General features: G+C 33.4%; 1 protein-coding gene and 1 pseudogene across 2 annotated transcripts; one reads left to right on the top strand and one right to left on the bottom strand.

Annotated features, from left to right (window-relative positions):
* Positions 1-8,682: 8,682 nt before the first annotated feature.
* LOC114389412 (tRNA(His) guanylyltransferase 2-like) lies at positions 8,683-11,767 on the top strand. Of its 2 annotated transcripts, none has more exons than XM_028350081.1 (2): positions 8,683-8,846; positions 10,143-11,767. In XM_028350081.1, the coding sequence occupies exon 2, from the start codon at positions 10,144-10,146 to the stop codon at positions 11,674-11,676; it is 1,533 nt and encodes a 510-aa protein (XP_028205882.1). In that variant the 5' UTR covers positions 8,683-8,846; position 10,143; the 3' UTR covers positions 11,677-11,767. The 2 variants fall into 2 exon arrangements, with proteins under 2 accessions (XP_028205882.1, XP_028205883.1); XM_028350082.1 differs by lacking the exon at positions 8,683-8,846 and adding an exon at positions 8,900-9,291.
* A 961-nt stretch (positions 11,768-12,728) lies between these two features.
* LOC114389788 lies at positions 12,729-15,788 on the bottom strand (annotated as a pseudogene).
* Positions 15,789-16,825: the final 1,037 nt, after the last annotated feature.

The following is a 16,825-nucleotide window of genomic DNA, read 5'->3' as shown; positions in this document are numbered from 1 at the left end:
AAGCATGAAGGACATGCACAAAGTGTGACTATATGATGTGGCAATGGGGTGTAGTAAGCAAATGCTCACCTCCCCCTCTAAAATTTAATTGGATTGGGCTTCTACCAATTCAATTAAATTTATTTCCAACCACACACATCAAATATCCACTTAATGTATGTGAAATTACAAAACTACCCCTAATACAAAAACTAGTCTAGGTGCCCTAAAATACAAGGGCTGAAAAATCCTATATTTCTAGGGTACCCTACCTACATTATGGAGCCCTAAATACAAGGCCCAAAAATAATGAAACCTTAATCTAATATTTACAAAGATAAGTGGGCTCGTACTTAGCCCATGGGTCCGAAATCTACCCTAAGGCTCATAAGAACCCTAGGGCCTTCTCTTGCATCTCTGGCCCAATCTACTTGGATTTTTTCTATCCAATGCCCTTGCGGGGTAGGATTGCATCACTATTATGGGTTTATTTGTATATTTCTCTGTGAAACTACAAGTTTTATTTTATTTATGTATGGAAATTGAATTACTATACATCGACATTTATTTTAATTTGATGCAACTATTCAGTGTTTTCCGACTAACACGTTTTGTTTAATATATATATATATGTGTGTGTGTGTGTGTGTGTGTGTGTGTGTGTGTGTGTGTGTGTGTGTGTGTGTATGAAGATGCTTTTATCATTTATAAGTAATAATTGAAAAAAATGACAAGTGTTTCTAAAATAAATTAAATCAAAGTGTCTTCAAACAATATTTTCGATCTAAAATTTGAGGTGTTACACGTGAAATAAGAAATAAGAAATTCAAAATAGATCGAGATAAGGTGTCAACACAAATATGACCTTCAACAATTGATGTAGCTCCATGTGGAATGAAAGTTAAATCTAAAGGAAATGAAAGCTAAACCAAAAGGAAATTTAACGTGACATTAATTCAATGAGATTCAAGAAAAAAACAAAGCAAAAAGAAAGCACCACGAGCCAAGGTGGAACAGAAAGGAAGTCCTAGAATGACACTAGATTATATTCAAAAATTAAAAATAAGACTCAAAGCAAAATTCTAGTTATGTCAATTTAGCAACACATCTAAAAGATGAACAACTCCAAGGAGTCGCATAGGCTTGTAATACAACTCAAAATAATGAACTATTTTCAAGCAAATCAAGCATACATATTTTTTTGTTGTTGTTCTGGACGTGAATTTTGATGTTAATCTTTATCAACGTTTCTTGCTCATTTCTTTTTCGTTTTTGTTCATTCTATTTCTATTTTTTTGTCCAGATGTCTATTTTATCTAGTTAAAATTTCAGCTCAAAACTCAAAGTATTCAAGCCATGGTGGAGTTAAGAAGAGAGTGTGCCAAAATTGACAGCAACCAGAATTTCAACCTAGAAATCAAGAGTAGTGTTTATGTTGCCTAAGGCTTGGATAGTTACAATTTGTATTTGCTTATGCTCAATTGTCTTCAATAAAACAATTCAAGAGAGCTTAAGACTTATTTTGATTCACAAATCCAGCCACAATTCAGCACCACAACTCAATTTCTTGATAGGCATCATATAGGAAACTTAGAAAACAAAAAAAAAGTTTAACAACAAGACTACTTTTAGGAATTGATTTAGAACATGTTATGAACTAAATAACATGTATGAATTAGACTCAAAATTCAAATGATAGGCTAAGAATTGCAAGAATACAGGAACAAATGTATCTAGAATTCAATCAACAAAATCAAAATTGAACACAAACTTAGAACATGATGTGACAATTATTATGACTAAACATAACTCTAAGACAACATGAATGAAGTGATTTACACTTAGATTTTTTTGTTTTCTTTTCTAATAAATATTTTGCAAGAAAATTGAGATCTAAAGGTTCAACACAAGAAGATTATGACTGCAAAATGATATAACCTAAAATCAACACGAAAAATTTATTCAAGAGTATATCTATAAAATTTAAACCATTGAAATGCAAGAACAAGTATAGATCTAAAATTTAATCGGTTTATTTTTATTTTTTTGAATCTACTCTAAACATCACCAAACCCCAAGACAATGGAGGAGATACATGGAGAAGAAGATGAAGAACAAGGAATTGAAGTAAATTGACTGAACAAAAAGATAGAGGAAGCAAAAGAACATCACCTAGATGAAGATGCTCTTGATACCACATGATGTAGCTCCATGTGGAGCTTGCAAGCCTTGAATATTCTTCATCAATGGAGTCCTTTGCTTCTTGAAGATCAATGGCAGTGGAATGGAGAAGGAAGAAATTTGATTGGACACGCCACTTTAAGAAGAAGATGAGTCAAGAATAAGCTCACCACCATAGGAAACCATGTATAAGAGCTTTAAGGTAGGAGAAGATGAGTGGAGGGAGAAGGAGAGGAGCACAAACTTTTATGCCTCAAATGAGGTCTAACTTTAAAGTGTAATTCTCAAATGATCAAATTTGAAAAAATGCATACATAATGCCTCTATTTATAGCCTAAGTGTCACACAAAATAGGAGAGAAATTTGAATTCTATTCAAATTTCACTTGAATTTGTGGAGCCAAATTTGGAGTCAAAATTTCACTAATTATGATTAGTAAATTTTAGCTATGGTTCAATCCACTAATCCAAGATCAAGTCCAAGATTATCCACAAGTGTGCTTAGGTGTCATGAGACATGTAAAGCATGAAGGACATGCACAAAGTATGACTATATGATGTGACAATGAGGTGTAGCAAGCAAATGCTCACCTCCCCCTTAGGATGGTCCAAAATTTAATTCGATCGGGCGTCTCCCAATTCAATTAAATTTCTATCCAACACACATATCAAATAAAGCACTTAATGCATGTGAAATTACAAAACTACTCGTAATACAAAAACTAGTCTAGGTGCCCTAAAATACAAGGGTTGAAAAATCCTACATTTTTAGGATACCATACCTACATTATGGAGCCCTAAATACAAGACCCAAAAATAATGAAATCCTAATCTAACATGTACAAAGATAAATCCTATTTGGAGTCTCCTAGCCATGACTCTGGTGATGAGTCTTCTCCTTGGGAGGATTGCATCAACAATTATGAGATTTGAAGACACCTTGATGTATATATGACCTACAACAAATATGAGATTTGAAGACACCCTGATGTGAATCAAGTATATTTATCTCAGCACAACTATCCTATGTATGAGGATACAAATAATTCACATACTATATTTTTAATGAATTTTGGAGGGCAACAAAAAATTATTTTTAGTGAATAGTACATTTAATTACTCTTGATGTGGTTTCTTGTGACATTGTGTTAAGTGAGCTAACACATAACTTATGCTCACATTTTGAAAAATGATTACCATTCAAATATAAATAATAAATGGTTACTGTTCAAATATAGTCACCTATACATTACTAGTTTTTTATGATTCAGATTAGATGTTAAACACTTTTTAAAATTTTGAATTGATTTTATTAAGGACAAAAGCAAGGTTCCTGTTGGTTAAAAATAATTTTGAATTGAAGTGGATTGGGTAGAATCACATGGTTTTTTGGTGAGGCAAAGTTACAGGGTAGGTGAAAAAGATTGGGATTGTTTGAGACTCTTTGGTTACCTAATATTCATATGGTCATATTAATATTTTGTAACCTTGGTAGTAGAAAGTTCATGTTATGGGATCCCATAGGTTGGTTGACTATCTTTTGCAAATAGGTTTAGGTACCCTTCGTACCTCTTTTACATATATACAACATCATTTTGCTGATTTAAAAAAAAATAATTATAGTACAAATCCTTTAATTTGTTTCCACACACATAGTTATAGTACTAGCTAGATTTATTTCCTACTTCTATCCATGCAAACAACATATATTTTTACATTATTTGTATCTTTCGTGTTTCTTTCTTTCATTCATTCTTATTTTTTTCCATTTCTATTTTTACTCACAAAATACAACTTGTTTTATTTATTTTTGTTTTGACCCTTGACATTGCTAGGGTCCGTGTGTTGGAAAATCATCATCATCGCATCTGTTTGTCACCTCAGCTTTTGTCGCATCCATCATCTTTGTTGTCTCTACCAGGTAGCTTTTATTTGGTTGTGTTGTTTTTGATTGTGAGTCATGTTAAGAGATTTTGTATCTTATTAGTATTGTTTTATAGACGGGAGATTAATGGTTTGAAGTTCTTTCAATTTATGTTATATGTTTAAAGTTTCTATACATTATAATAATAGTGGAAGATATAAACTTTATTCTTTTATGCTTATACAATCGTCATTTATTTGATAAGTCAACGATAAGATTTTACTAGGTGTTGCTTAGCTAATTGTATCAGAACTAAAAGTTCTTAAAAATTGGTGCTCTTTCACAGTATAACATGTCTTGAATATTATTGGGTTTCCTTCTCTTTATTTTTCATTTTCTATTATTGTTTTTTGCTGGAGGTTATAATTAATGTATAGGTACAAGATAGTCAATTAACGTTTCTGACAAGATATGTATGTAAAAATTTGCATCTAAGTTGTTAAATGTTGCAATCTTGGTGTAGTGGACTTTCAGGTGCCATACTGATTTTCTGAACTGCATTTGATCCCAGTCTTGTTCTTTCGTAGGTTTTCTGAATTGCACAGTTAGCAAACTGATTGTTTCTTTATTTAATACCTATACTGCTTATATCATTACCCTTGTAATTTAGACTTTTGCACTTTTAATTTAGATTCATTTCAGCACTTGTTTCCCACTTTTTTTTTTGCTGCCCTTAGTACTTGATAGACCAGAACTTTCTCCAATGCCCAATGAATTTCAATAACCAAATATTGTCTCTTGATTTTTCATTGCTATTGCTAACCGCGCAAACTAACTAGTAATAGTTATTTATTTTGAGTACAAGTTTTTAACTACTTGAGGGTTGAATCCTTTGTGGCCTTCCTAGCTTTTCTCCCTCAAACCTATGTTATTTATTTTTGTTGTGTTAGACAATTATCATTATTGTCTGTTATAATTTACAAGCCTCTTTGTCATATAGAAAAAAATGGAAGTTCCGGAGCATCGTAAGTGGATGGATGAGAGGACGGGTCCTGATAAGAAAAAAGTCACAAATGAATTTATGGCAGGGGTTGTTGAGTTTATTGACTTTGCTTGTGCAAAAGAAAATTATAAAAGAGAAGGAAAGTTGAGGTGCTCATGTAAAAAATTCAAATGTATGAAGTATCATTTAGTTGATGAGGTCAAGACGCATCTTTGTATGAAAGGTTTATGAGTGATTACTACTATTGGACTAATCATGATGAACAAAGGCCTCCCATTCCGCCAACCATTTCAAACAACTACTATTATGGAAGTAGTGGAGTTTGAGAAGGCTTCAATGATTTTGAGCAGCTAGTAATGGATGCTGCTAAGACCGTCTATTGGTAATTATATTAAGTAGCAACAGTTTGACTATGCAGAACAAATGAGGGGAGATCTTAACCCGATTTTTCGACATGTTGGCAGCTATGCAAGCTCCCTTGTATAATGGTTGTGAAAGTTACTCTGAATTGTCAGTTGCATTAGAAGCTTTAAGTGTCTTGCTTTAACCGATGGGTAGATTTTATGAGGAAGGCATTGCCAAAATATAATAAAATACCTAAAAACTTTTATCATGCAAAGAAGTCAGTGGAACAACGTGGATTAGGTTGCCAAAAGATTCATTGTTGTCTAAAAGGATGTATATTTATCACCATCCTCTTGATAAGGATCTTTGTTAATGTAGATTTTGTCGAGAAGACCATTACAAAACTGTTATTAGAAATGGTAAAGCTAGAGATGTCCCTTTAAAAAAGATGTGGTATTTTCCAATTATTCCAAGGCTTCAAAGACTTTATTCCTCAATTCAAACTGCAGTCAAATGAGGTGGCATCATGAGAATGTGAGAGAGCCAGGTTATATATCTCACCTATCCGATGGAAAGGCTTAGAAGAGTTTTAATGAAAGATATCCTGAATTTGCAATAGACTCCCCAGAATGTCAAGTTAGGGCTATGTTCTGATCGGTTGCACCATCTAATATATCTGACAGACCTTATTCTTGTTGGTCAGTAATTCTTACTCCTTATAATCTCCCACCTAGGATGAGCATTTGAAAAGAGTTCTTATTCTTGACCATTATGATCCATGGCCCATCCAATCCAAAAAATAAAATTGATGTGTACTTGCAGCCACTTATAGATGACCTCAAACTTTTATGGAATTCTGGTGTCATGACCTATGAAGTCTCGTTGAAGCAGAATTTTTTTATGAAAGCTTGCTTGTTGTGGACTATTAGTGATTTTCTTGCATACAAAATGTTGTCAGGTTGGATGACAATGGGTAAACTTGCTTGTCTAATCTGCATGGAGCAATCAAGAGGAATATACCTTGATAAGGGTTGAAAGGTATCATTTTTTGATTTACATCGAAAATTCTTGCCAATTGATCATTCTTATAGAAGAAATAAAATTGCTTTTAGGCATAGACATGATGAGACCTCATTGCCCCACATCGGTTGACTGGTGAAGAAATGTAGGAAAGGGTAAGACATCTACCTAAAATAACTAGACCGAGATATGATACTCTACCAGGGTATGGACTTGGTCGATCACCATTGGACCAAACAAACCATCTTTTGGGAGCTGCCATATTGGAAAACAAATCTTCTCCCGCATAATCTAGATGTCATGCACATTGAGAGAAACATGCTTCTTAATATCTAGTATACTGTTATGGACACTAAAGGCAAGACAAAGGACAATTTTAATGCTAGACTAGACATGGTAGATATTTGTAGGCGAAGAGATTTGGAGTTGTAAGATGGAGGAGGGCGGAAACTGAAAAAACCCAAGGCAAAATACACATTAACAAAGCAACAAAGATTAGTAGTGTGTGCATGGGTCAAAAGACTAAAGCCTACCCGACGGGTATGCCTTTGCCTTGTCTAGGTGTGTTAACATGGAAGATGCGAAGTTGTTTGGAATGAAAAGTCATGATTGCCATGTGTTCCTGCAATGTTTGCTTCCAATTGCCTTCAAAGATTTACCAAAGGCCATTTGGAACACATAGGCAGAGTTCAGTCAGTTCTTTTGAGAAATAACTTCGCCTCTACTAAAACAGGATGCTTTATGCTTAATTGAAAAAATATTCCAATATTTTTGTGCAAACTTGAACAAATATTTCCCAAGTTTCTTCAACTTTATGGAGCATCTTCCGATTCATTTGCCTTATGAAGCTAGGGTTGGTGGTCTCGTGCAATATCGGTGGATGTATCCCTTTGAAAGGTTGAGTAATATATCTTATTTGTTTTCAATAAATGATCAATCAATATTTATTAAATTAATGTCTTCAATTTACTGTATTAGGTTTATTCGCACTTTAAAAGACAAGGTCACAAACACATATGCAATTGAGGGTAGTATTTGTGAAGCTTATTTAGTGGAAGAGACCTCTACATTTACATCTTACTACTATCCACCTAATGTTCCATGTAGAAGGAATATTGTGCCACAAAATGATAATGGAGTACCTCATCCAAGTTCCTCTAGCCTCCATATTTTGAATCCAACACTCTAGCCCACAACTCTCGTTTATGTTGAAATAAATTCCATCTCCATTTTTCGAGAAGGGCACAATTAAATTTCCTTAGGTCCTTAATTCTGAAGCCCCTTTTCTCCTTTGGAAGGCATACTGATTCCCACTTGACCCATGCAATCTTCTTCTCCTCTAATTCTCCTCCCCACAAAAATCACCTCTACAACCTCGTCAACCTGTCCATAACTTTCCTCAGATGTTTTTGTTTTTTTTGAAGCTTTTAGTTCTACTTAGTTATTTTTTAATTGGGTCATAAGGTTGTAGTGTGTGTTTGTGTGAACATCAATTGGTTTTGCTTACTTGTTTTAGGTCTTGGTATCAATTTGTTGTGTGATAATGGCAAATTCCATTTAAGGAGTTAAAGTTATCCACCTCGGTGATGTTTGATGGAACCTGTCAACATGATGTGGCCTGCCCCACCTAACCCGTAGGTCTGACGAGCCAACAGCAGCGCGAGAAAGGTTGGCTCATCGGCCCGCCATACATATTTTTTTAAAAGAAAATCTAAATACTAATAGGTGTTTAGGGTTTGGGTTGTCACTTTGTTTTTTTTTTTTATATATATATATATATAGTATTGTTCAAAATACATATTTGTTATTATTTTATAAATTCAATTTCTCTAATACTTATAAAAAAAATTATATTAATAACAAATTTAGAATAAACAATTAATATACTTTACGTTTTTAAACTAAATTTGTTCATTTGTGTTATTTTTATTAAATATATATATTTTTTTCATTTTTGATAGGTCGACTGTCAACTCGTCCCTAAGCGGAACATGTCAAAATCTTTAACCCATCATTAAAAGGCGGATTAGCCCGACATGACCCACTTTTGGTGGGCTAGTAGTAGAGTGGGCCAAAATGGGTTGAACTAGTCCACTTTACCACCCATAGTGCCATTGTGAGCACACATCTAATAGAGCTTTTATGACTTATCTTTTCTAAGCAGCAACAAAACAAAAAAAAAGCCAACTTTAATTGTGTCTTTTTTTTTTCTTTCAAGAATTATTTAGTTGTATGAAAAAAATATTTAAATTAAAGTATAGAAAAAAATTGTGAAAACCATACTAAATTTTGAAAATTTCTTCTTAAATAATAGTTTCTTTATTTTTACCAAACAATCCCTTACAGTACAGAATCGTCTTCTCCAAGGGAACGCTTTGAAAAGCCACTTTCTTCCCCAAGGACGCTCGACCTTGCTTGTTGCACAACCCACTCTCTCTCTCTCTCTCTCTTGTTGGTAGGTTTTCTCTTTCTCTCTGTCGCTGCCCACTTTTTTATTTCAATTTTGATTTTATTGACGGCCTGTATGTTTTGTCTATATGGATTACATTTATACGTTTTGGAATTTTCTTGGATTTTGGTTTGATGGGGTTGGAGGATACTGAATTTGGTGAAATAGGTCGTGGCTTTTTCTTTGGTGGTTTGAGGTTGAGCTAGGTGGTGATTACTATGTGTTTGTGAATATGCATGAAAGAGAAAGAGAGAAAATAATTGATAGATTCAGAGAGAGAAGGATGAAGGAGACTGTGATAGTGTCAATTCTGGTTTAGGAGTGTGTGTGAGGTTAAAACATAATTAGAAAGAGAGGGAAGAGAGTTGGTTTGTTGTCAATTGTGTCAGGATTCAGTCACTCCAAAAGCCTGTAGAAGCTTCACTCATGATGCTTTGTGACGGTGTTTAAGGTGTGGGGAATGGGGGTTTATGCATTTTGGTTTCTATATTTATTTAGCTTTTTGGTTTTAGAAAAGCTTATAGCTGCTGTATTATTGATTTCTTAGTTGGTTAAAGACCCCTTTTATGTTGTGTTTGGATGCACAAAAACACTTTCTCTTTAATTTTCTTAAATGCTTTTTTATGAGATTTTCTTTAATTGTTACTCCTATGTTTTACGTTGTGGCCATTCCTTTTACTGTACTTTGCTCTAATTCCTCATCTTTTGTGATACTGGCAACACTTTTTTCTTGATTGTCTCTAATTCCTCATGTTTTGTGATGCTGGCAACACTTTTTTCTAGATCATAACAATTTATCCGCCATGATGAATGTGTCTCTATGGTTAGCCTATGTGTCATACTTGTATACAGATATTATACTTAGTGATCAAAATTTACTTATTAAGGATGCAAGATAAAAGCAATACCAAACTTATGGCCTATTGATTGGCACCACCCAATGCTTATTTTTTACCTTAAAATAGTAAAATACCTTTCATCTCATCCACTGAATGACTCAATTTAAATGTAATAAGTTATTACTGATATGTTCAATTGTTGATAGTTATACATTCAATTATAATCTGCAGCTTTAAATTAGTATATTATTATAATCTGCAACTTCAAAGTTTACACTCATCTTAAATCTACAGCTTTATCATAATCTCATAATCTGAAAACAATTGTTATACATTCAGAGTTTTAAATTAGTATATTATTAGTTTCACTTTGTTAACTTGTGTATGCTCCTAGCGGGATAAGTCTGTTGTTGTTAACTTGTGTGTGCTAATAAGTAATACATGTGTAAACTTTGGCATGCAGTATGGCTAACAGCAAATATGAGTATGTCAAGTGTTTTGAAGTTGAGGATGAGGTCATGTTTCCTAATATCATTCTTGTTTGGATCAAGGCCAGTAAACTCCATAAACCTCATGATTTAAATGCCTTGAAATTGATGAACTCTTGCGCTGTTGAAGTTCTTGAAGAGTATGCAGACGTAGTCCTTGCATATGGGTTCAGTGATGAGTATACTTTTGTTTTCAAGAAGACCTCCAAGTTCTATGAAAGGCGTGCAAGCAAAGTGCTATCCATCTTTACTTCTTTTTTCTCATCCATCTTTGTGAGAAAATGGGATGAATTCTTTCCATACAAGGAACTACAATGTTCTCCTTCCTTCCATGGGCGAGTCATAGCTTGTGCATCTGTAGAAGCTCTTCAAGTGTATCTTTTGTGGCGGCAGAATATTTGTCATTTGACTAATCTGCATGAGCAATGCCTTTGGCGTCTTGTTGAACGTGGAATGAATGGGAAGGAAGCATGGGATTTCATCAAGGATTTTGACAAAGGTGAGCTAAACAATCTTTTATTTGATGAGTTCAATGTCAATTACAATACACTAGAGCCGATATTCCGCCAAGGGTCTTGTGTTCTGAAGACAATCGTTGAGGATATTGTGAAGTACACAGATAATGGTGCTCCAATTAAAAGGTGCAAAAGGAAGATAATCACAGTGCGTTCCAAGAAAATAGCAAGTAAGAGATTTTGGAATGAGCATACTGTTCTTTTGAAGGAGCTTGGTGGGTTTGTTGAAGAAATTAACAATGTGACTCCCGAGTATGTGAGGTCCTTTGAATTTGATAGCAAATTGATGCCGTCTACATGGATTGTAGTTCGAATAGATGGATGCCACTTCCACAGGTTTTCTGAGATACATGAATTTGTAAAGCCAAATGATGATAGAGCTCTTAACTTGATGAATTTGTGTGCAGTCGCTGTCTTAGAAAAGTTTTGGGAGGATATAGTCTTTGCCTATGGGGTTAGTGATGAGTATAGCTTTATTCTTAAGAAAGCCACTAATCTTTATCAAAGGAGAGCTAATACAATAATTTCAGCTATTGTGTCTTTCTTCACATCCACTTATGTGATGAGATGGAAAAACTTCTTCCCACAAAGTGAGTTAAAGTACCCTCCTTCCTTTGATGGACGAGCAGTGTGCTATCCATCTACTGAGATTCTACGGGACTACCTTTCATGGAGACAAGTGGATTGCCACATCAACAATCAATATAACTCTTGTTTCTGGAAGTTAGTTGCATCTGGAAAAAGCAAAAGGGAAGCCCAAAATAGTTTAAAGGGTGCTCAGTTGCAAAAGAAAATTGAGGAATTGGCTATTGACTACAATAATTTACCAGTCATGTACCGACAAGGATCCTCGGTTTATAGGGACAAGGTAGATATTGCTCTAATTCATCAGGAGAATGGAGAGTTTCCTGAAAATTATGGAAAGGTTATTGTAGGACATATTGACATTATTGGACCAACCTTTTGGTTGGAACACCCAAACATCCTTGATTAATAACTGTATGTGAAGTGTAGCATTTAGTCTGCTAATTACAATTCTCTTACTTTATTTCTTGCTGCTGAATTTTTTGGTTGGTTTGGTTTAACATTCTGGGTGTTATATTTAGATTTTTTTTTTAATTTACATGAAATCGGGGTGTTATATTTAGATATTTTTTTTTTTAATTTACATGAAATCTGGAGAATGCTTGTTTCCCTTACTTTCCCCTTCCAACAAACGAGTTTGATTACACCATTGCACCATACAACCACAGCTACCTAACTCTAGGGAAGTCTAACCTGCTATTTTATTTTATAATACAATATCTATTTTCCTATAAATTAAGATATCAAATTTTCTTGAACTCAAGCAGTAATTATTTTGTTCAGAATTTTCTTTTTAAACAATTTTGAGCTTCTAGTATGTTCATTTTAACAGATTTAACTTATCCTAGGCATGAAGCTATTTTACTAAACTTAAAACAAAATAGATTCCATTCAATGGGTTATAAGAGATGAGGAAAGAGCCTTTATGTTTGCCTTTGCAGTGAAGTTAATTATAGAATCTTCATGTTAGTATAGTAATAGTGTCACCAGTACCAATTAGTCTAAGTAGGAAAAAACTTAGCTTTCCTTAAGAAATAAGTTTGTTTGTTTGGATAACACAATTAATTCTATTCTTCAAAATTACGGTGAAATTATGAAAAAGTATATGCAATATTTATTGCTTTGCTTTACCATGAAAAAATAATTGATTTTTTTATATGTGAAAATTAAAGATAATAATAGGAGATTTATAATAATTCATATATATATCCTGTTCAACCGAAATAGATTTTCTTGATATAATTGAATTTTTCTTACCGTAGATTTAAATTTGAATTTTATAAATAAAAATAAAGATTACTTAGACAATTTATATAATACTTGTTTTTTTTCTCTATTTCTTACCATCACAACATTAAATTTGTTGTAAAATAACCTTTTCTTGAAAAAAATAAAATAATAGATGCCGAGAGAACTTTATCCCCCACCCCACTTATCTCAAATTAGTTGTGACATCGCAAATTAGTTGTGATCTAATATGACTTTTGAATACCATGGCCTAAAAAAAATAGTGTCACAGTTAAATTTTTATCTACTGTGTTAAAAATGAGTCAAGCACAATGCTACTTCATTGTTGTAAGTTGTAATTTCTCCAAAGCTACACTCTTTATATCCAATACACTCGATTATACTTTGTCGTTTGCAAATTTCTCATTTTATATGTTTCTTTAGGTTTAATTATTCATTTAATTTTTATAGTTTCTAAACTTTTTTCTTTTAGTCCGTTAATAAATAAATTTTTTAATTCTTAAAATTTATATTTTAATTTTCAAAAGTTTCTATTATTCTAACTAACTGAATTAAAAAATTTTAAGGGCAGACATGTTTTGAAAATTAAAATATAAATTTTAAGGATTAAAAAATTCACTTATGAACTAAAAAATACATTTATTGACTATAGATATAGATACGAGAAAGAATAAGTTTGAAAATGAATAATTAAACCTTTTCTTTAAAAAGGATGTAGCTTGCAGAAAAATCTTGTCAACTTCGTCCAGCTTAGGTAAGTTATCGTCCTTTTCCATGTTTTTTTTACTTCAGAGACATTTGTTGCAGATGCTCCTCAAAATCATTCATTTCTCCATTGCTTTGCTCTGGAAAATTATCAAAATCGTCCAAGTTAAGAGGTTTCTCCTCATTTACGAAATTCTCAGTATCTGAATCAGTCTCAAATATATCAGATAACTTATCCGAATCAGAATCCAATTCAGAGTTCATATCTGTCTCATCCTCTGTGCACCCAATGTTATCATTCATCATTTCACGGTCTTTATATAAATTCTATAGCTGGAAATTTGAGATACTCCCAGACTCAATACTCTCTCTGCCACTGTTCTGGATTGCCTCAGCAGCTTCTGTTTTACTTTCAGCTGAACTTTTAAATTGTGCACGAAGAATTGCAAGCTCTTGTTCAAGCCTGTATTTGGATTTATCCAATGCCTGCAAAGATGAGAACACCCCCAGGAGGTACAGTGAGAACCTACCAGCACCAACAAGGCACTTACGAGTTTTGAAATAAAATTACGTAGTGTCAACTTTGAAAAAGAAAAAATAATTTATTGTGAAACAGACAAGTAGCATGAACATGAGAGATTGCATACACACATTCAAGGACTACAAATGTAAAATTTCAGACACAGCAGTGGTTTTGCAAGCGAAGCATTATGGACACCTAAGACCTAGAACTGTAGGAGAAATTTTAGAACACCACAACCAGTTAAATTGAATACACAATACAGTACCTTCTTTCTTGAAAGAGAGACTCGTGGAGACATGATCTGTGTTGGGGGTTGAGAGTAGTTTTTCCCTCTGTACATTATTATTGTGTTATCTTCATGAATGTCAAGCACTATACCTCCGCTCAATCTAGCCAGCTCAGCAGCAATCTCCTTAACCTCCTCTGCTGAAAATGTCTTCACCACTTTCAAAGTTTGATGCTTTTTCCAATGCAGATGCATGCTCAAAATTACACCTTGGTAAATTCCTCGTCTTCCAACTGGCACGTTATTTTTTCTTTTGAGGCCCATCTTTAAGAAGAAAAAGTGCTCTTCTGGGTTAATATCTCAGGATCATGGGTTGTTTCTGAAGATTTTGCAGGCTCAATCTTTTTCAGAGCTTCACAAAGTCTCTTTTTTTTTTTTGAGCCTAGAATGATGGAGAAAGTAGTGTATGTTCAATAACTGACACAACAGACATAAAGTGCAAACCAGTAAACCATCTTTAGTTCAAAACAGTGATTTAAAAAATAAATGAGAATGCAAGAGCTTTCTCACTCTTGAGGAAAGCAAAAAATGGGAAACAAAATAATTTGTTTCATGCCATGTCATCAGAGAACATAAAAATGCCACTCAGCACAGATAAAAACTGAAAAATGATGGATCTTGGAGTGATGTAGCTGAATTTAGTAAAGGCCAATTTTGATTCAATAATATCAAGGGCAAAAATGATATCAAGCCAAATTCTCAGACCAGGTTTATATGAGCACTTAAAAAACTTCGTACCCCATTGCCCAGAGGCTATTCGCTATGCGAAGGTATGGGGGAGGGATATTATATGAGCACTTGTTATGACATATTAGCCAAGCAACAATAAACAAGTGAGTGCTGCTGATCTGCATAAACTACCAAGATTGTAGAATTCTAAAACTTTTAGGTCTCTTCATTTAAGATCAGATAACCATATTAGTGGTCCATTGGAGTTTTGACTTGTGACATACAGAAACAAATTGAGTTCTTCCATAGCACTTTTAAGTTTTAACTGTAATAATGTAATCAATTACAGAATTCACAGTTTGTAGATAGATATACTTGGATCAACCTTCATTAGAGGACAAGAAATGCTTTACTCTGTTATAAACAAATAATGTTCTAACAAGATGAGAAATTTCATGCGGTACTAGGCAGACTGGGAGAGGGTCAGGGTCTTTTGAATACAATGAAGAGAGGTTTGTCTTTAGTATATTTTATCTCTGGATCACAGCAACGACAAAAATAGCTTCTTGGTCAAAGTTTTGGTTCAATGCCAATTATAGTGGTTCTATCAAGCTTACCCCTTTTAAGACAACCTATGGTAGGATCCACCTTCTATATGATTGCAAATGTAGGAGTAAGAATCAGAAACTATGAATGCATTCTATTCAAACAATTAAATGTCTATTAGAGCCCAAGTTAGGAAGAATAAGTGTACTACTACTACTACTACTAGTACCTTTATTCATTAGGGGATTAGAATTCAGTTCTATTAATAACAGAATAATTTCTTGAATTCAGTAAAGAAGGGGGATAAAGGGGGAGTTAGCTTGAGTCAGTTGAAAACTGAGAAGGAAGTTGGGAGGAAGAATACAGGTTTCTCAAATACCTTGGTGAGGGAGGGAATTCTCTGTACAACATATCTGTCTGTATCACATAGATATCAGGGCAGAGATTGAGTTTTAGTAATAAAGATTACACTTTTATCTCATTTTCTGGTCCAGTACGTAACAATGTCACTCTCAAAAAGGTAGATATCTTCAGACACCGTCATTTACCAAATGGATTTTGACAATTTTTTTTTGTGCAAATTATTAAGAACAGAAAGCTAAACTTGAGAAATTAGATAGCAATTTGTTATGCATATTATAAAAATGAATGCACTAAAATAATTCTGTAATTGACTGTTCAAAACTGTAAGATTTAATGCACTTTTATCTAACTAAAATTGTGTTTGAATAGGTACAGTGCATGCCAGATTTTAACATTGAATACAAAGAACCAGGAATTTATTTTTATCTTTACTAGCACAAACAATTGTTCAAGAAATTTAAGCAGTTCTATCACAAAAACCTTTGCACAAAATATTGCTTGAAAAGCTTCTAGTATTATAGTTGATTTCTTAAGTCACAACCCACAGGCTTTGGCATATACATAATCACGAAGAAAACACTATTGCATGACTAAGTTTTTAACAACAATATAGATTTATTCTTATCAAGAGCTTCACTATTTTAAGAAATTCATAACTCATAAGACTTTAAACATTTGTCTACATATCACTATTATAAAGTGAGAGAATCATAGTTCTTCTTGCTAAAATTTGAACACAAGCCATGTGTAGTATGAAAATACTAATAAGAAAAACAAACATATATCTAGATATAGCAAACGCTTGGTGGTGAAGAGGCAAAAGAATCAGTAGAAGCATGCTGTTTTTGATATGTATTGAAATTATATATATATATATATATATATATATATATGAAATATTTTTAGTATGTATAATTTTGTAAAAAAAAAAACTCATTATTTTTAGAATTAAAAATATTATTGTCATACCCTAATTTTGTCCGGGAACCATCCGTTGTTGGGATGCGACCCTCGTTTGACCACTTCGAGGTATTTGGCACCCATTGTTAGGCAATTTGTGAATTTCCGAGACATGCCGGAAGCCAAAAGAAAAGCGTTGTAGCACAATCCGTGAAGTTCCGTGACATGTCGAAAATTAAAAGGAAGTGTTAGTGCGCAATCCGTAAAGTTCCGTAACGTTCCGGAAGGCAAAAAAGGAATGATTACGTAATCCGTAAG

This window comes from Glycine soja, chromosome 16 (assembly GCF_004193775.1).
Source record: "Glycine soja cultivar W05 chromosome 16, ASM419377v2, whole genome shotgun sequence".
Taxonomy (NCBI): Eukaryota; Viridiplantae; Streptophyta; class Magnoliopsida; order Fabales; family Fabaceae; genus Glycine; species Glycine soja.
This window is presented reverse-complemented; position numbering and strand designations above follow the sequence as displayed.

What these genes read in the sequence shown, in the direction of transcription:
- LOC114389412 (XM_028350081.1), top strand. Translation starts at nt 10,144, where the DNA reads ATGGCTAACAGCAAATATGAGTATGTCAAGTGTTTTGAAGTTGAGGAT.